Source organism: Cordyceps militaris (genome assembly GCF_000225605.1).
Source record: "Cordyceps militaris CM01 unplaced genomic scaffold CCM_S00001, whole genome shotgun sequence".
Taxonomy (NCBI): Eukaryota; Fungi; Ascomycota; class Sordariomycetes; order Hypocreales; family Cordycipitaceae; genus Cordyceps; species Cordyceps militaris.
In genome coordinates, this window is record NW_006271969.1 from 2,042,113 (window position 1) to 2,068,384 (window position 26,272).

The 26,272-nt window shown below is 55.6% G+C and overlaps 9 protein-coding genes across 9 annotated transcripts; 3 read left to right on the top strand and 6 right to left on the bottom strand.

Annotated features, from left to right (window-relative positions):
• Window positions 1-69: 69 nt before the first annotated feature.
• CCM_00620 (Pyridoxal phosphate-dependent transferase, major region) lies at window positions 70-2,549 on the bottom strand (the record flags this gene model as incomplete). The annotated part of the gene is made up of 3 exons (XM_006665780.1): window positions 70-662; window positions 743-1,970; window positions 2,031-2,549. 3 exons carry the CDS (start codon window positions 2,547-2,549, stop codon window positions 70-72), a joined length of 2,340 nt encoding a protein of 779 aa, XP_006665843.1.
• Window positions 2,550-3,271: 722 nt separating this feature from the next.
• On the bottom strand, window positions 3,272-7,561 carry CCM_00621 (non-ribosomal peptide synthase, putative; the record flags this gene model as incomplete). Its single annotated transcript, XM_006665781.1, has 1 exon — window positions 3,272-7,561. The coding sequence occupies one exon, from the start codon at window positions 7,559-7,561 to the stop codon at window positions 3,272-3,274; it is 4,290 nt and encodes a 1,429-aa protein (XP_006665844.1).
• A 405-nt stretch (window positions 7,562-7,966) lies between these two features.
• Window positions 7,967-10,355, bottom strand: CCM_00622 (5'-nucleotidase; the record flags this gene model as incomplete). The annotated part of the gene is made up of 5 exons (XM_006665782.1): window positions 7,967-8,808; window positions 8,870-9,241; window positions 9,341-9,347; window positions 9,382-9,969; window positions 10,308-10,355. The coding sequence occupies 5 exons, from the start codon at window positions 10,353-10,355 to the stop codon at window positions 7,967-7,969; spliced, it is 1,857 nt and encodes a 618-aa protein (XP_006665845.1).
• Window positions 10,356-10,869: 514 nt separating this feature from the next.
• On the top strand, window positions 10,870-14,861 carry CCM_00623 (multidrug resistance protein; the record flags this gene model as incomplete). The annotated part of the gene is made up of 3 exons (XM_006665783.1): window positions 10,870-11,157; window positions 11,231-14,439; window positions 14,504-14,861. 3 exons carry the CDS (start codon window positions 10,870-10,872, stop codon window positions 14,859-14,861), a joined length of 3,855 nt encoding a protein of 1,284 aa, XP_006665846.1.
• A 540-nt stretch (window positions 14,862-15,401) lies between these two features.
• On the bottom strand, window positions 15,402-17,279 carry CCM_00624 (amino acid/polyamine transporter I; the record flags this gene model as incomplete). Its single annotated transcript, XM_006665784.1, has 5 exons — window positions 15,402-15,872; window positions 15,929-16,258; window positions 16,329-16,348; window positions 16,405-17,050; window positions 17,130-17,279. The coding sequence occupies 5 exons, from the start codon at window positions 17,277-17,279 to the stop codon at window positions 15,402-15,404; spliced, it is 1,617 nt and encodes a 538-aa protein (XP_006665847.1).
• A 183-nt stretch (window positions 17,280-17,462) lies between these two features.
• CCM_00625 (uncharacterized protein) lies at window positions 17,463-17,804 on the top strand (the record flags this gene model as incomplete). Its single annotated transcript, XM_006665785.1, has 1 exon — window positions 17,463-17,804. The coding sequence occupies one exon, from the start codon at window positions 17,463-17,465 to the stop codon at window positions 17,802-17,804; it is 342 nt and encodes a 113-aa protein (XP_006665848.1).
• A 585-nt stretch (window positions 17,805-18,389) lies between these two features.
• CCM_00626 (uncharacterized protein) lies at window positions 18,390-19,806 on the bottom strand (the record flags this gene model as incomplete). The annotated part of the gene is made up of 5 exons (XM_006665786.1): window positions 18,390-18,915; window positions 18,968-19,110; window positions 19,167-19,388; window positions 19,457-19,561; window positions 19,636-19,806. 5 exons carry the CDS (start codon window positions 19,804-19,806, stop codon window positions 18,390-18,392), a joined length of 1,167 nt encoding a protein of 388 aa, XP_006665849.1.
• Window positions 19,807-21,263: 1,457 nt separating this feature from the next.
• On the bottom strand, window positions 21,264-23,599 carry CCM_00627 (Chondroitin N-acetylgalactosaminyltransferase; the record flags this gene model as incomplete). Its single annotated transcript, XM_006665787.1, has 5 exons — window positions 21,264-21,644; window positions 21,704-22,163; window positions 22,225-22,881; window positions 22,934-23,019; window positions 23,504-23,599. 5 exons carry the CDS (start codon window positions 23,597-23,599, stop codon window positions 21,264-21,266), a joined length of 1,680 nt encoding a protein of 559 aa, XP_006665850.1.
• Window positions 23,600-25,208: 1,609 nt separating this feature from the next.
• Window positions 25,209-26,150, top strand: CCM_00628 (inositol oxygenase; the record flags this gene model as incomplete). The annotated part of the gene is made up of 1 exon (XM_006665788.1): window positions 25,209-26,150. One exon carries the CDS (start codon window positions 25,209-25,211, stop codon window positions 26,148-26,150), a length of 942 nt encoding a protein of 313 aa, XP_006665851.1.
• Between the last annotated feature and the right edge of the window lie 122 nt (window positions 26,151-26,272).

Genomic DNA, 26,272 nt, shown 5'->3' on the forward strand with positions numbered 1-26,272 from the left:
GCAAAACTTGATTCCCACTCTCTCCGTAATTCGTACTCGCACCGGTCTTGCAACGCGCCAGGATTCTTCCTACAAGCGAGGCTGGGGACCCAGGCCTCGCCGGCCCCCGCGGTCCGCAAACCCGTCGGCATCCGGTACCGCTGCTCTCGCGGCCTCCAGAAACGCCTTTACATACTTGGCCACAATAGGCGCATCGGCCTCGGTCGACCACACGGGCAGCTTGATGGCCTGGTCGTAGAAGCGCCTCGCGCGGGGAAACTCGCTCGTCGGCTGGGGCTCGTACCAGGGCGCGTCGCCGAAGCGCGGGATGGCCTCGTGCGGGTGCGTAAAGAGCGGCAGGTCGTGCAGCAGGCCCGTCGACTTGGGAATGTCCACCTCGGTCAGGCCGTGCTGCTCCGTCAGCCGCCGCACAAAGACGTCGCGCGTCAGGCCCCGCGGCGCCTTGGACGCGTCAAACTGCATCACAAACGCGTACCACGCGTGCTTGTCCGCGTCCCTGCCGACCGCCGGCATCGTGAGAAAGGGGATCGCGCTCAGCTCCCGCGCCATGTACCCCGCGTGCGCCTGCCGCGTCGCGTCGTGCCGCTCAAACAGGTCCAGCTGCTGGTTGGCGAGGGCGATGGCGAGGGGGTGCGCCCGCAGGTTCAGACCGATGCCAGTCACTGTCGTGGTAAACAAAAAAGGTCAGAATCCGGTACACCGGGTTGATGGCATTTCAGGCTAGGGAAGACAAAGGACTTACACCAGAACTTTCGAAGCGGGTGGTCGGTAGGCACCTCCTGCTTCGCTCTCTTGTTAAAGTGACCATGGAGGATCGCGCGCGAGTAGTAATCCGTCGAGTTGGTCGCCATGACGCCGGCCTGGCCGCCCATGATGTTCTTCTTGGCCTGCATCGACCAGGCGGCCATGTCGCCCCAGGCGCCGACCATCTTGCCGTCGACGACGGCGCCGTGCGCGTGCGAGCAGTCCTCGAGCACCTTGATGCCGACCTGGCGCGCATTTGCGACAATCTCGCTCATCCGGCACGGCAGGCCCCACATGTGCGTGACAATGACGGCCCGCGTCCGGGGCGTCGTGCGGGCGAGGATCTCGGCCGGATCGAGGTTGCCGTCGGCGAGCGCGTCGCAGAAGACGGGCACGGCGCCGTACTGCAGCAGCGGCGAGGCCGTGGCGAAAAAGGTGTAGACGGGACACAGGATCTCGTCGCCGGGCCGCAGCCCGAGCGCGTCAAACATGTGCAGGATCGCAATCGTGCCCGAGCTGCAGACGAGCGCGTGCTTGAGGCCGTGCATCGTGCGCCAGCGGTCCTCAAACGTCTCGTAAATGTCTGACCGGTCGTAGATGGAGAGCGTCCGGTGCATCTGGTCCACGACGGCCGTCTCCGACTCGGCCGACAGCAGCGGCCACACGTGGTGCGCGCCGTCGAGCGAGGCAGCCGCCGGCGCCGTTTCGGATAGCGGCGGTTGACGGGCCAGGACGACGCTCTGGTCCGCATCGTCGCTTGGGTTGCTGTACGAGTGGCGGATGGCCTCCATGACGCTGACTGTGTCGGCGAGGCGGTCGAGCGAGGCGGCAAAGTCGGGCGCGCCGCCGGCGACCCACGCCGAGAACTTTTGCAGCATCGCCTTGACGCGGGCCGTCTTGGTGGAGGCGTCGGCGAGGCGGAAGATTTCGTGGCCGAGCCCGTCCTTGAGCGTCACGTCGTTGCCCTCGAGCGTAAAGGTGCCGTTGGTGCCGGTGATGACGAGCGACTCCTGGTCGCGGTGGGCGACGCGGGACAGGTGCACGTGGCCGATGATGGTCTGCCCGGTGGCGGCGGCCCCCTCGCCAAAGTTCATGATGACGTTGGCCACGTCGTCGCCGCCGTACGACTGCTCGGCGCGGACGCCGGTCGCGCTGCGCGCCACGACGGATGTCGGCCGACCAAACAGCGACACCATCATGTCCAGCATGTGGCAGCCAAGATCTTCCTGCATCACAAGTTAGCAACAACAGACGATACACGGCATCATGTCAATTTTTCAAGCTACCGTAACGCCGACACCGCTACCCGCGCGCCACGTCGCGTCCAGCTCCGCGATGCTCGCCGCCAGGGTGCCGGTGACCGAGGCCACCTGGCCGACGTGGTGCAGCAGGTCCGCTACGGCCAGGTACCGGGGCTCGAAGCGCTTCTGGAAGGTGACGCCAATCTTGACGGGCAGGGCGCGCAGGGTCTCGTACTCGGCGCGCGACTCGGCGACGGGCTTCTCCTTGAGGACGGCGACGCCGGCGGCCGCGAGCGCGGCGCAGCACGGCAGGTGGAACCGGTGCGGCACGCACACCACGGCAAAGTGCAGGTGGTGCTTGTGCTCCTGCAGCAGCTGGCTGAGGTCGCTGTAGGCGCTGATGTCCGGGTGCTTGCTGGCGAAGCGCTGCCGCGCCGCCGAGTCGGCGTCGCAGACGGCCACGACGGTCCACGACCGCGGGTGGCTGATGAGCGTGGAAAAGTGCGTCTTGTACCCGCGGTGGCCGATGCCGATAATGGCAACGTTGAGCGGCTTCTTGTCCATCTTTGCGTGTTCCGTTGCTGTGTTGTGTGAAAGAAGAAGAAAGAACAAGAGAACCAGAGTGTCAATGGGATGGACTGGAAAGGGGGACCTCCTGATTGGTCTCGCGGTGGTGTGTTGGGCAGAGGGACGGAGCGGCTACAGCTTCCTTGGAAAGGTAGTTATGAATACGCAGACATGTTTCACTACCATGTGATGTCGACTGTGCAAAGAGTAAGCCGAGGCATACCGTTGCCAATAATGTTTGGTCAGCTTGCGCGAGGAACGGTCCGTGGATCGGTTGGGACTCGTCATTCGACAATTGACCGGGTAGAGCGACGAGGATTCTCTACAGCAGTGACGGAATTGTACTCAGCATTGTAGCGATTGCATTCGCTGACACCGTTCTCGCTGTCCTCGGTCATTCCACCTCCATTTCCGGATACTCATCCAGGCAGTGGTGACTACACAAGGCCTCACTAGGTTGGTCAATGGCAAATGCTGACTCACGGTAGCGATGACGCCTTGAATGGCATCTAGCATCTAATATTTCATGCACAAGTGGTACGCAAGATTTGTTCATACATCGAGGTTGGCGTGTTTGACGACCTGCACACTGTGCTATTCAACAACAACAGTCATCTGGTACGGGGTACAGTATGCAAATCTGCTCAATGCCGTGATGTGTAAGGACAACTATGTAGAAAACTGAGATATTCAAACGTTGTGATATCCATCTAAAAAATCTACACCCGAAGCTGCTTCTGACACAGCAAAAGAGCGACTTGAGACTTCATATTTGCATGTCGCAGCAACTCCTCCATAGTTACAATGAGCCCATGACCCTGAAACTTCTTCATCAAAGCGTACGATGCCATCAAGTTACCCCAAATATCATAGAATGCGACATTCTCTGTCCACAGCTTGTCAACAACCGACTCCGCGCAGCCAAGCTCCGTGACCCACGCATTTTGCACCAGTCGTCGCATGTCGTCGGTGTTCTGCTGCTCCAAGTCTGCAATTTGGTCGTAGTGTGCAATTTCGTATTCCTCAAGTTGTCCAGAGGGCCACTTCATGGGAATCGTCGGAAGGCCTAGCTCATCTGCATTCGCCGGCAGAACCTTGGCATTGATATCCTCGTAGAACGCGGTGGCGTGTTCAATCATTCGGTCAAGCATTCTCTGCGCCGTTTCCTCCGAGACCAAGGACTTTGAAAAGTCTAGAGCAATAAAAGTTTCGCCTTCACCCAGAGGCATGCTGAAGATTGTAATATCGTGTCGGTCCGCAGGAGGCCGAATCTCGTTGGCCGTGTACGTATTGTCGTCTCCAATGGGGAAATACTCGTCGTCTTCGCCGAGGTTCTCGTACTCGACGAGCGTGCTCAGTCGCTCCCACGGCCGCCACTCGGTACACTCTTTGACGATGCGCTTGAACTGAAAATTTTCAAACCGGATTGCCCCAAAGTACTGCGTCTGCACCGCTTGGAGCAGTTCTAACCGAGTCATGCCAGGTTCTAGACGAACGCGCACTGGAATATTGTTGATGCATGCGCCTGAGACGTGCTCTACGCCCTGGAACGGCGCGTTACGACCCCCAATGACAGACCCAAACACCACATCATTGGAGCCCGCCATCTCAGCCAAAACCAAGGACCATGCCGCTTTGATGATTGTTCCTATGGTGATTTCTGCATGGGCTTGAAGCAGTCTGGTTTCTACCATCCTCGTGACTTCTCCATCCAAGACATGCCTGTACGGGATCGCATCGTGTTGAAAGACATTTGTCATGGATGAACCGGAGAGTAGTCCACTCCAAAATTCCTTGGCCGCAGAAGCATCGTGATTGGAGGCGAAGCTAATGTAGTTGAAGTATGATGGCGCAGGAGCTAGTGATGAGCCGCTGAGAAGTAAGCCAAGCTCCTTCCACCACCTCCCAATCGTGACTCCGTCATACTGAAGATGTGAGGCTCGGAATACCAGACGTTTTGCTTTACTTTCAGAGTCGTAAAGGAGCCAAAATTTGATTAAAGCCTGTGTAATGTCCAAAGGCTGTTGAGACTCGATCTCCATTAGCTTCGAGGTCGCCATGGCGGCATCGTCCACACCAGGCCAGTGGCAAATGTCAAATGGCAATTGCTTCAAAGCCGCTTGATAGACCCGTCGTCCATGTACAAAATACACTGTTCGTAGAATGGCGTGGTAGGCAACAAGGGCGCGAATTGCTTCTTCGAGTTTCCCGCCGTCCACACCGGTCGCAAAGTCAAATGTGTGAAAGTTGGTTCCTCCGCGAGACTTGAGTGAGGACCATGCCAAGTTTTCGATCTGGTAATCGGTCGCCAAAGCCAAGTCTTCAATCTGCGACGCATCAACAGCCAGCATAGGGGCCGCGACTCTTTCCAGAAAATCGGCGGCAAAAATACTGGATAAAGAGGACAGAGGCTCGTACTCCAACTTGCGGCTGGTTTGAGGCTCGGTTTGGCTTTCTTGAGATACCACATTGACAAGTTGACCAAGACTTGGGTTGTTCAATATCTGAGCGACTGTGGCTTCTAGTCCCCGTTTTCGGGCGGCAATGGCTAGCTTCATGGCGAGGATGGAGTTTCCGCCCAACCAGAAGAAGTTGGATTCCGAGGTAATGTCATGCGCATCTAACTTCAAAATGTCGGCCCACAGGCTGATCATGATTGCCTCTTCCCGCCTCTTAGACCTCAAGGGTTCTTCGGTTTTTTGGCATGCATCCAGCGAATAGCTTTGCAGCTGTCGCTCGGAAAGTGCTTCAGCCATGGACCTCAAGACCTTTCGGGCAGCTTTCCCTGATGCAGCCGTCGGAATGAAGCTGACGGGCAGATACACTGAAGGAATTAAATGCTTGGACAAATGATTTGCCAATCTCTTTGCGATTTCAGCATGTTTGGTCCTAGTCCCATCTTCAGACGGAAGTAGCTGTGGCGCGATAGTCGAGGCGCCTTTCGATACATCGCTTAGGAACGCAACGAGATGTTCCTGTGTCGGACGATAGAGCGGACGGATCACCTCAACGACGGAAACGATGACATTGGAGGAATCGCTGTGATTGATACGGTATTCAATCTCTCCTAGTTCAACGCGGTTTCCTCTGATTTTAACCTGGTTATCATGACGTCCACAAAACTGCAGTTCTCCATTGTCTCTATAGCGCACTAGATCGCCCGTGTAGTATGCGCGCTGGTTTTGGGACCCAGGAGGTAACCACGAAACCGCATCTACAAATGATGCGGCCGTACGAGACTCGTCGTTGAGGTAACCTCGAGCCACTGTTGGCCCCTGAAGCACCAACTCGCCAATAGCACCGATCGGAGCGAGACGGGTGCGGTTGTCAGTGCGGACAACCCAAGCTATCGTTTCGGGAATAGCTCTGCCTAAAATGGTCGGATCTCTGATGCCTTTGGACCACGAATAAACGGTGGTGGTGCCTGAAGTTTCCGATGGGCCGTAGACGTTGCGCAAATCTACCGCATCAGCCCATTCGGTGATGATGTCGGTTGTGGCAGTTTCGCCCCACGTGCAGAGTGTCTTGACACTCGGCACATCTTCTGGTTTGATGACGCGGGCCAGTGTCGGAGTGATGCCCATCCAGGTAACTTGCATGTCTGTTATGGCGCCAGCAAGGTTGTTGAGACGGTCTTCTTCGGATGGAATGCAAATGCAGGCACCGGCTATCAGCGTAGAGTATACTTCGTCGAGGATGGCGTCAAAAGTGTAGCTAGCAAATTGAAGAACACGAGACTCCTTTGTGATGCCGAATATCTCGTGACATCGAACGGCGAGATATGATCCGTGCTCAACGATGATGCCCTTGGGCTGACCTGTACTACCAGACGTAAACTGGATATGGGCTGCATCGGTAGATTGGACAGAGGTAGACACGAAAAGAGCAGGTTGCTCTTCGTTCTGCGCGGTAGGAGCAGTCGGGAAGTTTCTTTCGTCGATGACTAGCTTGCAAATCTTCTTGTCGATTATGTCAAGTTCATGCTCCAGATCCTGACCGAGGAGAAGGACAGCTGCGCCAGTAAGCTCAAGGATGGTATGCATTCTGGCATGCGGATAGTCCTTGCTCAGAGGGACTCCTGCAGCGCCGGATTTCAGAATTGCCAACATTGCCACCACGGCCCATTTGGATTTGCTGAAGAAGAAGGCTACATTGGCGCCCGTTTCAACTCCCAATTGGTGCAGCCTGGATGCGACTCGCGAGGACACAGAGTCCAGCTCGCTGTACGTAAAATTCCCATCCCAGCTGCACACCGCGGATTTCTCCGGCATATCCAGCGCCGTTTTATGGATGACCTGATGGATACACTCATTGTAGCTCCCGAAGGTTTTGTCGTTCCATTGTTGTATCTGTTCCGCTTCGGTGGGAGGCAGTATATCGAGGTCGCTGAGTTGTTGGTCGGGACAAGCTATTATTTGCTCAACACATCGCGCAAAGAGAGATGCCGCTCTCTGTGCCCATTTCTCACTGACTATTGCTGTTGGGTAGTAGACTGATATGGACCTTGTCCCCGCGTCCACTTCTGCCACCAGCAATGGTCCGTTCGGGCGGGCAGCACCATCGTACTTTGCAGGCGACCCTCGTTGAACGATGAACAAGGCAGTGTCGAATAATTCGGTCGCTCGTTCAACGTCGGAATCATCGAAGCCGCCGTCGCTGTTTGGCAAGGGCGCTTGCTCAATAGACGAGATTATGGCCGTGGCTGTCCTCTGCGGATCCAATTTGCATCTCAGAAGTCTCTCGGCGCCGTCCGCGTAGACGGCGGTGCAAACATCTTCCGAGCCGGCATAGAACCCCACGACCATGCACCAGGCGAGCTGAAGTAAGTCAGCTTCCGGCGTCTTTTGCCGAAAAGCCAGCAAGGCACTTTCGTCCACGGCAAACTCGAGGGTGACGGCGCCCCGAGCCGTGATGCTCGAGCAAGTCTCCCGCTGCGTTTCGGAGCCAAAAATGAGACACGCGTCCCAATGTTGCCAGAGGGAGGCTTTTTGCGTTTGGCGAGAAGCCATCTCGTAGTGTTTGAGGGTTACACAGGCAGTGGCAGGTGCGGCACAACGCCTAGTTCAGCTCGACAGCTAACAGGTAGGTTTACCAACACAAGTTCAGGTAGTTCGAAATGGTGTTCAAAGTGAGTCCAATTCCTCCTTTGAAGTGGTTGCATATGCATCATGCACCTAGCTCAACCCCTCCCACGAGGCCACTCAGCAGTGACATCTGCTGGCATGAGGGACGCATGCGCTGACACACACTTTTGATGACTACGCACGCCGTAGGTACTTGATTTGGCACACGTTCTACATATTCGCATATGTACTCAGAAATCTGTACAAATTACTCCGGAACGTAGTCATGGGCCATTCAACACGAATCTAGACGAAAACAATGGTTTTGTAGCGTCTATTTCCAGTTTTACTCTATAGATTGGCTTCATGCATGACCTTGATGCGGCTTTCAACCACCGGATTCACAATAGGAAGGGCATCTTCGGAGTGATAACCAGTGATTACCGCCGCCCTTGCCCTCTGTATTCCTTCTGCATGCTGGTCGGCAATCCCAGACTCGCTCGCATCTTCTCTGCCCACTTTGAATATTTCAAGCAGCATATTTGTGTCTGTAATGGCGCCTTCGGTATCGACCAAGGTCTCGCAGTCCTGAAAGCACGTGTATCCATCAAACCCGGACGCGATAAAGTCAATCATGGTGACTGTGTACATCCGATCTGCGTCCAGCGGCTGAATTCTACCTTGGCGCGGATGAAACAATATCTCGCTGACCCGGGATCCTTCTGGGCGCCTCCAGTCCAGCCTCATGGTAAGACCGCAGAGCTGCAGAAATCTCCCGTCAGTGTGGGCATCTGAGACGGAATTTTCTAGGGCCTCGGAGAGAACTCGGCCACTGACTCGTTTGACAACAAAGGCATTGTCAAAGGGGCTAATCTCAATGACGTCCCGAATGCAAAGAGGCGCGTCGCCATCGCACTCGACAATGCGATCGCAACGTACGGCACCACTGTTCACGAAGCCAATGTCGGTGTCGTAAAACGCCCGGACGGCATCAGCCAACATGTTGCCCAAGTTTGTTTCTTGGCTGCGAATGATGTGTGATCTTCCGTCCAAAGGTGATGCGGTGCGAAATAATGGTTGCGTCACCACCTGTTCGATCCTGTCATGTGTTGCTTGTAAGATAGCCAACGTTGCCTGGGAAGCGGGAATTTGTTCGTAACTCGAAATTTTCTTCAAATCTCGGATTTGACGCACTGCAGTGATAAATTAGCGAGAAGCTCCAATAGTCGTTAATATGGTCGGGTCTGCACACACAAGACATGTCGAGTATCGTCCGCTCGCCTTCATCCTTGCTGCCAAGTCGCAACTGAAGGATAGAAAGTCCTCTCCAGTCGGTGCCGCTTTTGATGATCCTGAAATCCCCATCACATTCGGTCATTGCAGCTCCCTGCTCATGAAGACCAGACTGAAGCACTTCAGGGTTGGCGTTATCGTCTGAGGGGTCTCGGCGCACAACGTAGTGATCATGGCCGCCCAGAATCAGATCTATTCTCTCCGGGCCTGACAGCGTGCTGTTAAGGGTTTCAAGATCTTCTACCAGTCGCATGTGGGTAACCGCAATAACCACGTCGCAACTTTCTTCCAGTCGTAGACGGGTAGCTACTCGTTTCGCGACCGTGGCGGGGTCTAGGATTGTACAGTCGGGCAGATGTTGGCAGTTAGACGGCCAGTCACTTGTCCGGGTTAGCAAGGACATCTACACAGGGTGAACTCATAGTTGCTCACGTTCCAGCTAGGCCGAAAAATCCCAGTTTGTATCCGCCTACTTCTTTCACCACGTATTCGTGGGCACCAGCAAGAAGACGACCGCCCTTGGCGTCGTGTGTTGGCGCAACTGCGTTGGCAAGGGTCCAAGGGAAGCGAGTTTGGCTGACAAGCTCCACGAGTCGGTCTTCACCAAAGTCAAAATCGTGATTCCCATAGCACGCAACATCTATACCAAGACCGTCCAGCAGTGGCGCCATGTGATCGCCGCGCAAAACAGCCGCTTCCAAGGACGGCGAAAATGCATCGCCGCTGAAGACGCGCAAGATGGGGCCGCTGCTGGTATTACCATCTCCAGTGGCAAGGCTAGGGTCTTCGAGGACAGAAGCAAATTTCGCGACTAATTCGGAATCGGATATGTGATACTGCACGCAGTTGCAGTCCTTGATCAGCGATGGCTCTCTGCCCGTCGCGTTTGGAGTCCTGTACCCACCACATCGTTGAAGTGCAGAATGGTGAGGTCCATCGCTAGGCGGCAAGCCGGCGAACCGGCCAAGCAAGATTACTCGGCCTGGCTTTGATCCAAAGTTTAGGTAGTTATGGCGTCGTTCTTGTCGCTTGCAAGATTTTGGCCGCGCCTTGCTTACTGGCTATGAACGAAGTAGTCAGAGCGGGCGCCACAGGATCTTCAACCCCGCCACAACAAAAGATTGGCAGTTTAGGGTTGCCGAGATGGTGTACACGACGCCTTGCAGTGAATTATAGGCCGTTTAAACAACACGCAGTATTTAGTGATAATTTGGGTCATGTTTATGATGATGATTCTCCTGTTGATGATGCAATATTCAGCGAATGCCGAGTCTTTCTAGTTATCACACCTAAGCAGGCGTTGCTGTCGCGATTTCCCGTTAAGCGGGATAATGGTGCAAAATAGCGCATCTTTATGTGTCTCATGCGCGTCAGCCTGTCAGTACGTCGGTATAATAACCGTCAGAACACGCGTAGGGCAAATGCGGCTGTGGACAATGTCTCGCATGACTACCTATGCAGCAAGTCGACTCAGCATTTTGCAAACTTGCCAAAGCATACTCTGTACGGATCCCCAAAGAGTGCTCCGTACTGCATAAAATTCATGAAAGACAGCAAAACCTCTCCAGGTTATTATTCTCGATGACAGGTTTAGAGTTGTGTTGTGTACTGGTAGACCTTGCTTGTCATACTACCCCGGCATGCTGACTACACTCCCAACACAACACACGCAGCATGTCCCCGAAGCTGTCCTTCACACCACAATACACACAAATCCCTGCCCAACGTTGCGGGCGCAGGAAGCCATGGCTTGTCACGCAAATCCACCAATCCCTCGTGCGGGGTTTGCACTTGTCCCTGTCATGTTTATTTTGTCGCATCTTGCGAGCGGCCGATGCAGCCTCCAAGAACGCCGTACAGTCCTCGCGTGTCCTGCATTTTGAGGTTGCCACCTCTACCCAACTGCCACTCAATCCCGTTTCGCTACCAGAGTATTGGCCAAGATCAATGTGCATAGAAGAATGAGTAGCGGGAATAACAAGCAATCGCCCTCGTCAGCCGGGGGCGAGGACACCGCTGCTATTGCTCCGCCTGCGCAATCGGGACTCTCCATAGCAGCCGCAGTCGCACCGGCGTTTGAAGCTCACGTCGCTGTTGAGCATGCAGCTCTGGGGCAGCAACTCCATTTCGACGAGAGTCATGTTTCTTTCCTTGGCATTTACCGATTTGCCGACACCGTCGATGTACTTGTCGTCACCATCAGTGCTCTGTGCGCAGTCATTGCCGGCGCCCTCATCCCCATCACTCCGGTACTACTTCCTGTTCAGAGCTGCCTTGACCTGCATCCTTCAATTACTAACAAGATACGCTCTTCGTCTTCAGATCATCAGCTCACGCATTATCAAAGCTTTTTCGAAAGCCGAAGGACATGATCAGGATGCCGAGACCCTCCTCAACCGGTACACGTTGTACTACGCCTACATTGTCCTGGTCGCATTGGTGACGTGGTTCATTGCCACGGCTGGCTTCAACTACACTGGCGCGCGCATCGCCCGTCGAATCAAAATCCGGTTCTTTGCAGCCACATTGAAACAAAACATGGCTATTTTCGACGACAATGGCATTGGCGGCATTCTCTCCCAGCTTACGGATGATGCCAATGCGGTGCAGAATGCCATCTCCTCCAAGCTCTCCCAAACAATCGCCGCATTGGGCACACTGGTCGCTACTGTGGCCGTCTGCTTTGCCGTTGATGCCATCTTGATGCTGGAGCTAATTTGGTCACTCTTCGTCGGCTATGTCGTGCTGTATCTCGGTGGCGTCCTCACAGTGCGGTACAGCACGCGCAGTATTGAAGCTTCTTCCTCTGGCTCTGGCGTCATCGAGGAGGCCTTTAGTTCTATCAAAACGACAACGTCGCTGGGAATTCAAAAATATGTGCACGACACATATATGAACTTTTTGAAGCAGTCAGCCAAATATGGTTTCTTTATCACCACCATCAATGGTATTTTGATCGCCATTTGTGTTACCACTGGTTATGTGAATGTGGCATTGGCCTTTTGGCAAGGCGCACGTCGCATCACAGAAGGGAGCTCTAGTTTCACAGCAGTCGTGACGATTGCCATGGTCTCCAAGGCCGCTGCCTTTTGCGTTCTTGGAGTCGGTGCAAATGTGGAAGCGTTTTCTTTGGCTGTCGCCGGCGCTCGCCGCCTCACCCGCATGATCAAGCGGATCTCACCCATCGATTCCTCCTCCGACCAGGGTCTTGCTCCGAATAACTTCAGTCCCGTCATCGAGCTGCACAACTTACGGCACATATATCCGTGCCGCCCAGCCACCACGGTGCTTGACAATGTCAACATTAAATTCCCAGCAGGAAAGACGACAGCCTTGGTTGGGCACTCTGGTTCTGGCAAGAGCTCCATCGCACATTTACTTCTACGATTTTACGACCCGCTTTCTGGATCAATTGTACTCGATGGCAGAAATTTGACCGACTACAATATTGGTTGGCTGAGACAGCAAATGGCTGTTGTGAAGCAGGAGCCTTTCATGTTCAACAAGTCTGTATTCGAAAATATCGAGTTGGGATTCACTGGTAACCGAGGTCGTCATCTATCACCACCCGAGAGACGAAAGGCTGTCGAGCAAGCCGCGAGAGTCGCACAGGCCAGCGAGTTCATCGACAAGCTACCTCAGGGCTATGATACCATTGTCGGATCTCGTGGATCCAGGCTGTCCGGGGGTCAGCTTCAACGTATTGCCATTGCCCGAGCACTAGTCAATACCCCGCGCATTCTCATTCTAGATGAGGCCACCTCAGCACTGGACAGTGAAACCGAGGCCAGATTGCTCGCTACTATGGCCGAGAGTGACAGGCAGCAAACCACTATCGTCATTGCTCATCGTCTGTCCACAATCCGTCACGCCGACAACATTATTGTGCTCGATGCTGGACGAGTCGTGGAAAGCGGCAAGCACGATGACCTCATGGCAGCCGAATCGCACTACTTCCGCCTAGTCAAAGCACAGGATCAAGACCACGATAAGCAGGATCCTTTTGACGACGCCTACGAGTATCGACCTTCAACAGACGGAGTGGCAGAACAGGGCATTGAACACGCGCCAGAGGTCTTAGGTCCCGAGGGTGACCGTTCTGCCACGTCTACTTCGATCTGGTCAATGATTCTGTTCATGATTAGATTGAGCAAACGCCAAAGTCATTGGATGATTATTGGGCTTCTTGGAAGCATCATTGCTGGAGGAGAAGAAGCCGTATCTGCCGTGCTCTTCGGAAAGGTCATCACCGCTCTTGCCCGCCCTCTTGACGAAGCAGACAACATTCGCTCCGATGCTGCGTTTTATGCCTGGATGTTCCTTTTGCTGGCTCTCATCATGCTGATCAGCAATGTGGCGGAAGGAGTCGCGTTTGCGATCGTAGCCCAGCACCTCTCCAACCGGGTCCGGGACTTGACGCTAGACCATTACCTGAAGATGGATATTTCCTTCTTCGACAAGGAAGAAAACTCTTTTGGTGCGATTTCCGGATTTTTGTCTGGCTCAGCAGGCGACATTACCGGGCTCAGTGGCAGCGCCCTAGGCATCATCTTGATCTGCTTCTCAACTGTGGTTTCTGGTATTGTCATTTCGTTTGCGCTAGGGTGGAAGCTTGCTCTCGTTTGCTTCGCGGTTATGCCGCTGATGGTGGGTGGTGGCTATTTTGGTGTTTTGCTCGTCGCAGACTTTGAAGAGATGAACGAGACGTTTGCCCACCAGGCTGCCGAGTTTGCTGGCGAGACCTTGGCAGGCATTCAGACCATCGCTGCCCTCACGCGCGAGGAGGAAAGCCTGCATATCTTTCAGGACATCCTCGGAGCGAATGAGTCCAAGGCTTTCATCTCTAATCTTAAGGTGTCATTTCTTTACGCGCTCACTCAGACTGCGTACTATGCCTGCATGGCAGTCAGCTTCTGGTATGGCGGGCGGCTCATCCTGCGTGGCGAGTACACCCTATTTCAGGCCATTACCATTCAGTCGGCGATGCTTCTTAGCGCCTTCTCGGCCGGTCTTGTCTTTGCCTGGACTCCAAACATCGGCAAAGCCAAGCAGGCAGCTGCATCACTTCAGCGTCTGTTGGCGCAAAAGTCTGAGATAGACCCTTCGTCGGTTGCCGGTACAGATCCAGGCGCCATAGAGGGCCATGTTCAATTCAGCTCGGTGAGCTTTGCTTACCCGTCACGGCCTGACAACCTTGCGCTGGATAACGTGAGCTTTACCATTCCGGCCGGCGCCAACATTGCCTTTGTTGGCACGACTGGGTCTGGCAAGAGCACTATTGTGTCTCTCATTGAGCGATTCTACGATCCCCTGAAAGGTTCCATCCTGGTGGACTCGAAGCCAGTCACCTCACTCCAGCTTTCAAAGTACCGCAGTTGCATCGGCCTTGTCAGTCAAGTACCGAATCTGTACCGCGGAACGATCCGAGACAATTTGGTTCTCGGCATAGACGATGATGCCAAGGTTTCAGACGAAGAAATCAAGCAGGCTTGCGAAGAAGCATTCATCTACGAATTCATCAGCAGTCTACCGTAAGTTCTGATGCAGATGATGATCTGGTGTGCCCGATGACGTACATTTACTGACATTCCACAGCGACGGTCTCAATACCGAGGTGGGCAGCAAGGGTGTGCAGCTTAGCATAGGACAGAAGCAGCGAATCGTGCTGGCCCGAACGCTGTTGCGCAAGCCCACAATTCTCCTGTTGGACGAGGCAACGTCGGCACTTGATTCGCAGTCGGAATCCATCATCCAGGAAGCCCTGGAGAAGATGAAGCGAGCCAGGACCACGATTACGATTGCGCACCGGCTCAGCACAATTGTCAAGGCGGATAAGATCTATGTACTGAGTGATGGACGAATTGTCGAGTCTGGCACGCATGCGCAGCTCATGGCGCGCAAGGCCGACTATTATCGACTCTATGTGGCGAGCAAGAGCGGGCAGGCTCTTTAGATATCTTGGATAAACTAGATGGCGACCTTAATAAACAGACATGGCCAACGCCAATCTCGACATTCTGAGAGCCTGGCATGGTGAGAGATGTGATTCGTCCGAGCTGTGCTAATCGTCTGTTCTCGGTATAATCCCGAGGAAAGACCTTGCTGCCAATAATCCACTCACTTAAGGGGCAGCCTTGCGTGCTGACATGGTTCTGCGGGTTTCCTTTGCCCTGCATCGCTATAGTTTAATCATTATTATTATATGTAACTATATTATACTTTGAACAGGGCGGAGCATACGGTATTTGAAACTGTATCTTTCGATATTGCCACGGGGCAGCGGGGCTCTAAGAGCATGAAAAGAGATGTAATAATATCAGAACATGGGTGCTATATTGAACATTATTTACAAGTATTTCAAAACGTCTCGTGAGACGCTCTGGTATACTGGGTTAAATACACAAATTGCAACATTGAAGGTCGCAATATCGAGGCACGCAAGATGGCGTGTCGTGTGGTTGCAATCACTGCGCGCCGGCCAGACATGGCGCAGTTATACTTCGCGAATAGGTCCCTTGTATTCCTTCTTTGCCCAGACCAGATAGTACACGGTGCTGAAGATGACGACGGATCCCGTCATCAGCACGCTAAAGTTCATGTCCTTGGCGTCGTGGACGGGCGCGGGCGGCCAGAAGCTGAAGAAGAGCATGGTGAGCAGGTACGCGCAGGCGAGGGCGTTGTTGACGACGCCGGCGACGCCGGGCACGTGCCACGGTCCCCAGACGAGGAGCCGGCTGTCGTCGGCGGCGGCGGCGCTCGTGTCGGCGGCGACGAAGCCGTTGGTGCAGCGGCGCCAGAGCAGCAGCGAGGCGGCGATGAGGTAGGACGAGTAGAGCCCGGAGATGGACAGCGATACGAGCGCGTTGTACACGACGGTGGAGCCAATGTTGATGAGGGCGAGCAGGCACGAGATGAGGCTGGTGACGCCAATGGCCCAGACGGGGACGTGCGTGGTCTGGTCAACCTGGGGTGGGTGTTTTGTGAGCTCTTTGTTGTCCCCTCTTGACCGGTGGAACATACCTTGGAGAGGGTGCGCCAGGCGGGCATGGCGCGGTCGCGGGCAAAGGCCCAGAACATGCGCGATGTGGTGGCGATGACGCCGACGACGGCGGAAATGGTCATGAAGATGATGAGCGAGGCCATGACGGCGGTGCCGACGCGGGAGCCGGTGGCCTGGAAGAAGATTTCGATGAACGGGTAGCCGCTTTCCGAGGTCAGCGCGGCTTCAATGTTGGTGGCGGCGAAGAGCATGGCAATGACCATGGACAGCCCCATGAGGCCGTTGATGACGAGGCTGCCCATGATGGAGCGGGGGACGGCGACGGACGGGTTCTGGACTTCTTCGCACATCTATCGACTATTAGCACTGGCTGTCATGCAGCTATCCTCGGTCTTCCCGTGGCATTCACTCTAGTCTTACATGAAACGAGCAGTCGACACCTGCGCGACGGATTAGCAAGCACGTCTTGACGGCAAAAGGCTCACAGAGAACGTACCGGCAAAGGAAAAGATAAGCCCGAGCAGGCCGACGAAGAACGAGAGTCCCTGGGTCGGCCAGCCGCCGCCGTTGCGAAACGTGGCAAACACGTCGTCGGCATCGCCTTGGGCGCCAAAGGTGAGGAGGGTGATGAGGACGCCGAAGAAGCCGACAATATGCAGGACGAGGATCATGCCCTCAATCTTGGGCAGGGCGGAGCTGACGACGGTGTTGATGAAGACGGCGACGAGCACGACGGCCCAGACGATGAGGGTGCCCTGCCAGGTGCGGCCGCCGTAGGCAGGCATGGTGAAGGTGACGAGGCCCTGCAGCATGCTGCCGGCGAGGTAGGCGCCCGAGGCGGCGGTGCCCTGCCAGCCGGCGACGGTCAGCCAGCCGGTCATGTAGCTGAGAAAGTTGGCGGCGGCGCGCGGCGCGAGCATGGACACCCAGTGGTACTGGCCGCCCGAGGTCGGCGCCATGGACACGAGCTCGCACAGCGTCGAGAAGACGGTCAGGTTGCCGGCCCACACGAAGAGGAAGCCGTAGACGAGCCCGGCCGGCCCGCCGTTGTCCAGCCCCGGCGAGAAGCTCATCAGCGTGCCCTCCCAGGTGACGAGCACGGCGCAGCTGAAGCCGAGGATGGTGAGGAAGCTAAAGTTGCGCTGCGGATTTTGCATGTTAGTTCTTTTTTTTTTTTTTTTTTTGCAAAAGAAATCCCCCGAAGAAGCAATAACAACGCACCTTGAGGGCCGGCTTCTTGCCCAGACGCATCAGCTGCACGCGGTCTTCGTACTCGCGCTGCGACATGTCGCCCCGCGGCAGGCTCTTGTGAGGGCCTTCGGCCGGGGACACTTGCCGCAGCTCGTGGTTTTCCGTCGGGGTGCGGCTCATGGTGGGAGGTTTGTCGCCAACAGGAACTGGAGGATGAACGGATGAACAGGGCGATGGATGTGTTGGTGTTGGTCGTGTGGAACAGGGCGAGATTCGACGTTATATGAGTCTTCTAGAAACGATGCAAGATGAGCCCGAAGCGCAAGACAACGAATACATAGGACAGTGGAGAGGGGACACTCCATGCAACGTCAAGAGGTGCGCCGCCGCGGAAGACCCCCCCTGCCCGCGCTCTGGATGCGCCATGTTACCGACCAGGATAGGGGGGGTCAACAGTCGTTTGCGAACCACCTGTCGCCATGGGCTGTTGAGTTATCCTCTCTCCACCAGCCGTCCGATGATGGAGAGGCGTTCCGAGGCGAGGGAGTTGCGCCGACAAAGCACATCTTTCGATCGCGATTGGGCGTTGGCGGTCGCTGGGCTCGAGTCATTCCAAATCGACTCGACCAAGCACGACGTTTGGCAAAAGTGCCCCCGAGACTGGGGTCCAATGCTTCATCGCTTTTCGTGTGGATATCGTTATAGTTAGACTACACCCCCACTGTGAGGATGGGGGAGACAGACAAAACTAGCCTCTTGTTTAATCTCGAGTTTCATGGAAGAGAAAAAAGCTCTTTTGGCCCCCCACTTGTTCCCGTTGCAGAAAAGATCTTGGCGCCGCCGGACCGGCCCCCTTTGCGCCACCAAGCCACCAAAAACGCTTCAAGAGACTGGGACTCTTTTCTCAGATGGATTCTCGAATCCGCCCCTTTTATTATTCACAGGTCCCATCGTCCCCATCATTGCCCGCTATTAGAGAGTGCGTAGGGCAAGAGGGCACGTGTGGGCGGTTGGAGGCGAGAGAACAAGTCGGCAAGCCTTTGCGCGACAAACGAAAAGAAAAGGGAAAGGAAAGGAAAAGAAAAGTAAAAAAAAAAAAGGATTAAGATCAATGACTTGACCGCCGAAAACAGCGACAAACAAAAAGTCCAGGCCTGCGCGAAACAGGGTCCCGCCCATCAGACAAGAGTATCAGGACAACCATAACCGCACGGTGTTTGCATTTATTATGCTCGCTGCATTGCTTTCCATTACATTATTTCTATTTTATGCGCTACTATGTCCACGTCGTCATCGTTCCACCTCGGAATTGGGCCTCGCCTCGACGTCGACGCGCCACGACTGCTGCACCAGCACCGTCTGGCTCGACTGGCTCTGGCCGTCCCACGACGGTTGGGCTTCCTCATGCACAATCGTCGTGGTCGTGGCCTTTGTCGCGCCCTTTTTGCTGCTGCTCGTCATGTCCGCCAGCTCGTACGGCCGGTGGTGCGTCGTCCGGCTGCGGCTCGACGACGACGCCGCCCCCGGCTGCTGCGAGCCCGCCGCCCCCGTCGTCTTCTTGCGCGCGCTCTTGTTGCCGCTGTTGCCCGACCCGGACTTGACGTACAGCAGGGCGTCGCCGGCCCGCATCTGGCCCGACTCGAGGTTGTCCAGGAACGGCTTGAGGTACGGCACGCACGCCGTCGCCATGCTCAGGCACTGCACCACCTGCCGGATAATGACGGGCGGCCACAAGACAAACGTGTCGCCGGTGGCGGCGAAGTCGTCGGCTGCCTTGTGCAGGTAGACGATGAGGCATATGGCGGCTGGTACAATACTGGTCGGCGTGTTAGTTTTTTGTACGTTTTCAACGTGTGTCGTAGACGTACATGACACGGCTGCCAAAGATAAAGATGACAAGCGTCTTCATCGACTTTTGCGCCTGGATATTCCACACCAACTCGACAATGGCCACGATCGTGGCGAGGTCCGTAGCGATGTTCATAATCTCAAAGTACGTCCAAAAGGCAGGCTAGCAGGTAAACGTCAGCTTTCAGTACCAAGATGTGTATTCCAAACTGGCCATACCATATTGATGCACTTCCCAGAGACAAAGTTCCACGGCGCAGAGACTTGACACTGGAACAGGACGGTGACGACGGCCGAGACCGCCCACAGCGCAATCACGCCCATGACGGCAAAGGAGCCTCGCCGGCGGTTGAGCGGCGCAACGTTCATGACGGTCAGGCATGCTGAGATTTTGGTGACGGCCAGGGTCACAATGTACAAGACATTGGCCGCGTAGATGCACTGTTTGGAGACGTCAGCAGGATGCATTGACGAGTATTTTTGTAGTTTTGCCTCTGAACAGGACATACCTTGAGGATATACGAAATCTGACCAGCGCTGAGCGTGTCATCATGCCGACCAAGCCCATTGGCAGCAGCCATGATGACCACCACCGACTGCGCAACGGCCAGCGCCTAGTTCAATCCCATGTTAGCTTTGCCTCTCCTTTTTTTTCTATTCCACCCAACCTCGCCAAAAAAAAACGTACTGTCGCAGCAATCACCGTGTGGTCGTCGAGCTTCAAGCTGCCGGCCGTCAGCAGCCTCGTGGCGATGCGGGTGATGACGGCGAGGATGCTAAAGACCATGAGAAACGCCGTCACCGCCCGCACCAGCGGCGACTTGTTGAATGGCGTTTCGAGTTCTCGCGGTACAATCATTGTAGCGAGTCTCTCTTCTTTCTTGTTTGCTGTCCTGCCCTGGGACCCGTCGGATCAGTAATACGACTTGTCAAAATCGCAGCTAGTCAGTCGGCCAAGACAAGAAGACGAACAAAAAACCACCCAAGACGGCGCTCAGCTGATTATATCATCTCCGCAGCGGCACAAAAAACAGGACCATGGATGGGGGAAGAAGAAGAAAGGCCAGAGCAGGGGCGGGTGGATTGGAGACAACCCATTATAATCTCATGCCCGCTGGCTAGAACGGGCTATTGACCGCGGAGCGCAAGGATGCGCCTCAGAACTCGGGTTCATCCGACTTGACTGGACCCTGGTTCACCAAAGAGAAAACAGTACAGGCACCAAGATCGGCTATGGCTTGCTCCGCTGGGGGGGTCAACTTAGAAAGGGAGGGTAGCATCGACAACATCTTTCTGGAGCCGTGGTTTAGTGTGAGCCACATGGCCCCCACGGACTTTATGCAATCAAGAGCTCAGGGGAGGTCCTTTTTTTGTGAGCAGAAACTTGTTCCGGCTCCTCAGCGGAGACAGGACCTTGCGAACACGTATTCCTGGTTAATAAGTTGCTCAACAAATTGCAAGTGAGAATGGGTTAATCGACTGGTTCGCGAGCTACAGGTAACCAATTCGTACCTAGTTAGACAAGGTCAGGGGTCGCCATCTACATATGTAACAGAACAGGGGAGACTCGCGTGTCATTTTTAGCGAGCAACATCGTGAGACAAGTCCTCTTCTCCTATCTATACATAACTAGGTTGTCAGGCTGTCAACTCCGGCCCTTGTCCTGTTTCGCAGAGAGAGAAAGTCACCTGTCCACCTTTCTCTGCTCCTTGCCCAATAGCGCCTGGCTACTATTATCCTGGAGCCTTTTGTCAGCTGGGGGCCGTTTTCAACACCTTCATTCAGCACTCCGCTCATCCCTTGCTTCCGTGGCGACCCGCCAAAGCCACTCAATCAAAAAGGCGTTTCTGCACCAGTTAGGCTGTAATCAGAGCGACTCCGTAGGTCAGCCCTGCCTCCACGCGGCGTCCGTCACACCCACGCGTAATAATAAGCATATATCGCCTGGCCCGCCTCAGATCCGCGAGCCGCATTTCCATCCCTTAGAGCCTCATTCAATAAATCTTCTCCCGTCGCTCCGCTACTGTCGGGGGTAAAAATTGAAAAAGAAGATTTCAAAAAGAAAAGCCCGCGGCCAGCGACCAGCGCTCACTGCATATGCAAGCTCCACGGGGATAGCCGCGCAGCGCACACTTGTCTCTTTGTTAGCTTGAGCGCGCTTCCTTGTCATGCTTGAAAATTGGAATATTCTAAATAACCTAACCATCCAACTATTCCCATCTCTTAGCTATTGTCTATTCTATAGTACAGGGTATATGCGTCCAATGTAGCCTAATTTGTAGTTTCCCTCATTCATCTATTCATCTCCCCCGGCCGTCAAAATATGCGCGCAAAGCTGTGCGACAGCCAGAGCGTGTCGTTGCACTCGTGCCGGGCTTTCCACTCCTTGACCCTGTCCACGATCCATCCCGACGTGTAGCTGGCCTGCCGCCGGTCATCCACCGACTCGGGCCTGGCCTCTTGCCCGTAGAGCAGCACGTCCTCGCTCACAAAGCACTCGTCGACGTCGTCGCCGTGCCACATCCACATGAGGCATGCCTCGAGCGACCGGCAGTGCGCCTCGCATGCCGCCTGCGTGTCAATGACCACGTCGCCCTCCACCTTGCGTCCGAACCGATCATCGTTGCGCCAGTCGGCGCGCCGCGATTCGCTCCCGGGGTTGTTGAACTCCCATAGATCGCGATGGCGCATGGCATACTACAAAGTTTTTTGTTAGTCACGGTTTACATTAGGCGGCGCGCAAAGTAACCACGTACGTCGTTTGAGCGGGCCGTGAATTCCCACTGGAACACGGCGCGCATGTCGTCGAAGCTGGACTTGTGCATGGTCAGGAGCGGCGAGCACCAGCGCATCGCGTCGAACGGCGTGTGGTGCAACGGGTGCTGCGAAAACATGGGGTACAGCGCCTGCAACTGGATGCCGCTCTGCCACAACGCGTATCCCAGGGCGCTGTCACCGCAGCACTCGAGGTCGTGCAAGAGGTGCCGATGCTTCTCGGCGAACGGGGGGTCGATATAGACGCCCGTCGGGCTGACGCGCCGATGGAGCAGCTTCTGGACCGCCGCGCGGCTCAGCACATAGCCGGGGCCGCCGTTGGCAAACCACGTGTCCCGTCCGATCTCGTCTTGCCGGCCTGGCGAGGCGGAGCCCAGGTACAACGGGGTGTCCGGGTCGAGGGTGTCGAGGAAGCGGAGTAGAGGATCCCAAAAGACGTAGCTGTGCAAGCCGTTAGTAGCTAGTTACGAGGTTGCAGCTGCCGGAGAACGAGCGCACTCACGTATCCGTCTCGTAAAACACATAAAAGTCGCGGTTGGGCTTCATCTCCCAAGCCTTTTCCACCTGCGGCAGGAACTTGAACTTGTCCAGCTTCCAGCCGTTAATGGCGCCGAGCGCGTCCGGGTTGGCGGCCGCTTCGCCGCTGTCGCGCAGGCGCTTCTGCTCAAAGTACGGCGCAAACTGCTCGTACGCGTGGTACGCGGCCGGCAGGGTGGCGAGCAGGTCAATGACCTCGTGGCCGCGGTACACGTCGTCGAGGTCGGAGAAGACGAGCAGGTCGCCCGGCGCGAAGCAGGCGCTGCAGCTCTCCATCTGGGACAGCAGGCGGCCGGGCGCGTCGGTGAAGCCCGTCTTGAGCACGGGCTGCACCGTCGCGAGCAGGTGCCGCGGGAAGCTGGCACAGAGCTCGGCGAGCGTCTTGTTGTGGCCGGCGGGGTATGCGACAGGGCGGAAGGCGCTAGCCGTGACCATGGTGCGTGGCGCGTCGTCGTTCTCGATGACGGCGACAGGGTACCCGGCGAGTTTGGCGGCGGGTTTGCTGCCGCGCAGGAGCGCAATGTCGTGCCAGCGCGCCTGTAGCAGCGCGAGGCAGGCGAGGGCGACGACGGCGATGATGAGCGTGCGGCGGAACTGCTTGTGTTGGGGCCAGCAGGGCGTGCTAGCGAGGGATCGGACGAGGGGAAGCATAGTCGGACTCGGCGCATGCATGCACGACGACCGTGATTGGTGCGGCGGAGTCGGGAGGAGAGCAAGTTGGTTCGAGGATAGAGTCGGTGGTTGTTGTTTCAATGTGTAACTACATTAGACCCCCCTGTCAGTAAAAAAGGAATGGGAAAGGGAAGAAACCCCCTGCCAACTGAGGCCCGAAATTTACAGGACGCATTTTGGAATTTGCAGGACACCATACGAAAGACCATGTACCCTCTAACAAATTCTTCTCTCCACATTTAGAGGCACTTATAGGTACCTACCTGGCAGCGATAAGAGGCACGTAAAAGGCACTTTTAGAGGCACTCTTAGGCACTTTTAAAGCCCCTAGAGCCCCTAGAGCGTGAGTAAAAAAGTGTACTTAAAGCGCCCTCTAAAGTATACTATGTAGGTATTTTATATGCGTTTGTGGTAACTAGTCTTTCTGTTAGGATTTAGAGAGGGATACTTCTACCTTACTCTCTTTGTTCTGATTAGCCTGTGGCGCCCACAAATTGTCCTGTAAATTTCAAATCGTGTCCTGCAAATTTCGGGCCTCCTTCCAACCAGGTAGTTACCTTAGAACATCTAACCTGGAAACAGCCAAGGCAATCTGTAGTCGAACCCGTCAAAAAGTCAGCAAAGATGTGTGGGGCTCCAGATATGCTATGACGGTATTCATCATCCATGACGCAAGCGGGCACGCGATCAGAGAATATGTTGTTAGTTCAGGTAATTTGGGTAATTTGTCGAAAAGGAATCATCCCACAGTCGCTGTCGTTCTCAGTGCCTTCCATGGACTGCCTGAAAGCGTCCACTACGGCCGCCGTATTTCTGGCCCGGCCTTTCCGCCATGGATAGGAAGTAGTTAGAAAGGGAATGAGAAACGAAAGGCACAAGCACCTCGCTACTTGACTCGGTACAGGCAGCCTACAAAACTACGACCAATTACCATGCTCGGCTGGCTGGCTTCTTCTGCTCGACTGGACGCTGATGCCTGCTCTCTGGTACGGCAAAGTGAACACCACTCAACACTACAGGGTAGCAAGTCTATTCGCTATATCCTATTCCGTGTAGACATTCGGCAGAAACATGGCGAGTATTAAACCCCAGAAAGCCAAGTATATCCCAAGCTCATCGCGGGATCGACGACGTGGGAGCGAGTACACGGACCTGCCTGTTGGGATGCGGGTGGCGGCGAGCGTAGAAAGGGCCGTGGTGGAAAGTATAGCGCGGCTTTTCTGAGAGCAAGGTTGCGCATGGCATTAACAAAATCTATCAATGTTACTGATGACGCAGTGCTGAGCAACGGTGCGGTCGACATGTAAGCCCCAAGGTAGATGTGCAGCAGCCAATTGACTGCTTGGTTCGATGAATAGAAGGCTGCAACCTCACGATGCGACAGACAAGAGCTGGCGTTCATCTCTGTGCCTAAGCTCAGCATACGGCCCGCGACATGACATGAGCAACCCATTTTCTTTCATTTCCATTTCAAGGCAAGACGCCCTCCATTTTTACCAAGCGGCCGCGGATGCATCTACCGCATTTCTATCCGTAGCAAAAGTGCCAACTTCCCCGCACGACACAGCCGATGTTGGGCAGTGACGGCAGACAGATGAGTCTGGAACTGGCGCGGCTAGATTGCCGCAGCGTGGCAAGTCTCGGCGGCCAGTAGCACTTTCTGGAACCCGCGGAAGTTATTCCCGACGACCATGCAGACCCTGCACGACATTCTCGCCGCGATGACTTTGCGCCTCCCCACTCACCCAACTGTCCGAGTTTGACAAACGCTTCACCGAGACAAAAAATAGAAACCGGCGCAGCGGGCTGGCCGGGCGAGGTCAGCCGGTCCGAGCAGCTGATCACGAAGCGGGCGGCCGTATGTATGTTTGGGGGCCCATGCAAACAACCGTGGGGGTTTAACTGGAAAAAGTGAAAAAAGGGCTTCCAGCGGTTCCCTACAGAGATTTAAGAAATTCCCTGTTCCAGTAATACGCGCCGGTCCCCGCTGTGGGTTCGAGGCAACTTTCGGCGCTAGCTTGACGAGAATCTCCGCTTTGAGAAATACCCGCCGAGGATTGCATCCATCTGCAAACACCCGTCGATGGAGCGATCATGTAAACTCGATAACGAATATGCGCCAAGTGACATCGAATGCCCTGTTTGGGGGTAGTGCGCGTTTGCCGCTCACCAAGTGAAGCGTTTGCGATATAAAGTCCTCCCTTTCATCTCTCCAAGCCCATCCCATCATCTTCACATCAACCCCCTTCATCCTCCTGCTTCCTTCCTCCCTTCGCCATGGCCCCCAGCGCACTCCAAGACTCGCCTCCTCCTCTAGCGGCCGCCAAAGCCGGCGGCCAGGCGCTCGAAGACGTGTCCGACGCCGTCGACGCCGTCAACGCCCTCAAGTACGACGCGGCCTCGCAGTTCGACACGGCCAAGGACAAGACGGCGTTTCGGCAGTACGAGACGGCGTGCGACCGGGTCCGGCTCTTTTACGCGGAGCAGCACGCCAAGCAGACGGTCGCGTACAACCTCGCGGCGCGCAACCGCTTCCACGCCTCGTCGCGGGCGCGCCCCGAGCTCACCGTCTGGCAGGCCATGGAGAAGCTCGACACGCTCGTCGACGAGTCGGACCCGGACACGTCGCTGTCGCAGATTGGGCACCTGCTGCAGTCGGCCGAGGCCATCCGCCGCGACGGCAAGCCCCGCTGGATGCAGGCCACCGGGCTCGTCCACGACCTCGGCAAGCTCATGCTCTTCTTTGACGCCCTCGGCACCCAGGGCCAGTGGGACGTCGTCGGCGACACCTTCCCCGTCGGGTGCGCGTTTGACCCCCGCATCGTGCTCGCCGCGAGCACCTTTGCCGCTAACCCGGACACCCGCGACCCCGTCTACGCCTCGCCGCTCGGCATCTACGCCCCCGGCTGCGGCCTCGACAACGTCATGCTCAGCTGGGGCCACGACGAGTACCTGTACCACGTCCTGCGCGACCAGTCCACCCTGCCTGACGAGGCCCTCGCCATGATCCGCTACCACTCCTTCTACCCCTGGCACCGCGAGGGCGCGTACCGCGAGCTCATGGCCCCCAAAGACTGGGACATGCTCAAGGCCGTCCAGGCGTTTAACCCGTACGACCTCTACAGCAAGAGCGACGACGTGCCGAGTGTGGATGAGCTCAAGCCCTACTACATGGAGCTGATTGACGAGTTTTTCCCGCAAAAGGTGCTCAAGTGGTAGTTTTGCGAGCACGGCGTCACGGTACGAGATGGGGCATGAGTTGCATATTGCGCATTTTGGTTTGGGGCGGGCTTGATGTTACAAAGCCTGCGTTGGGGTTTTAGACAGACACCACGGTTGCA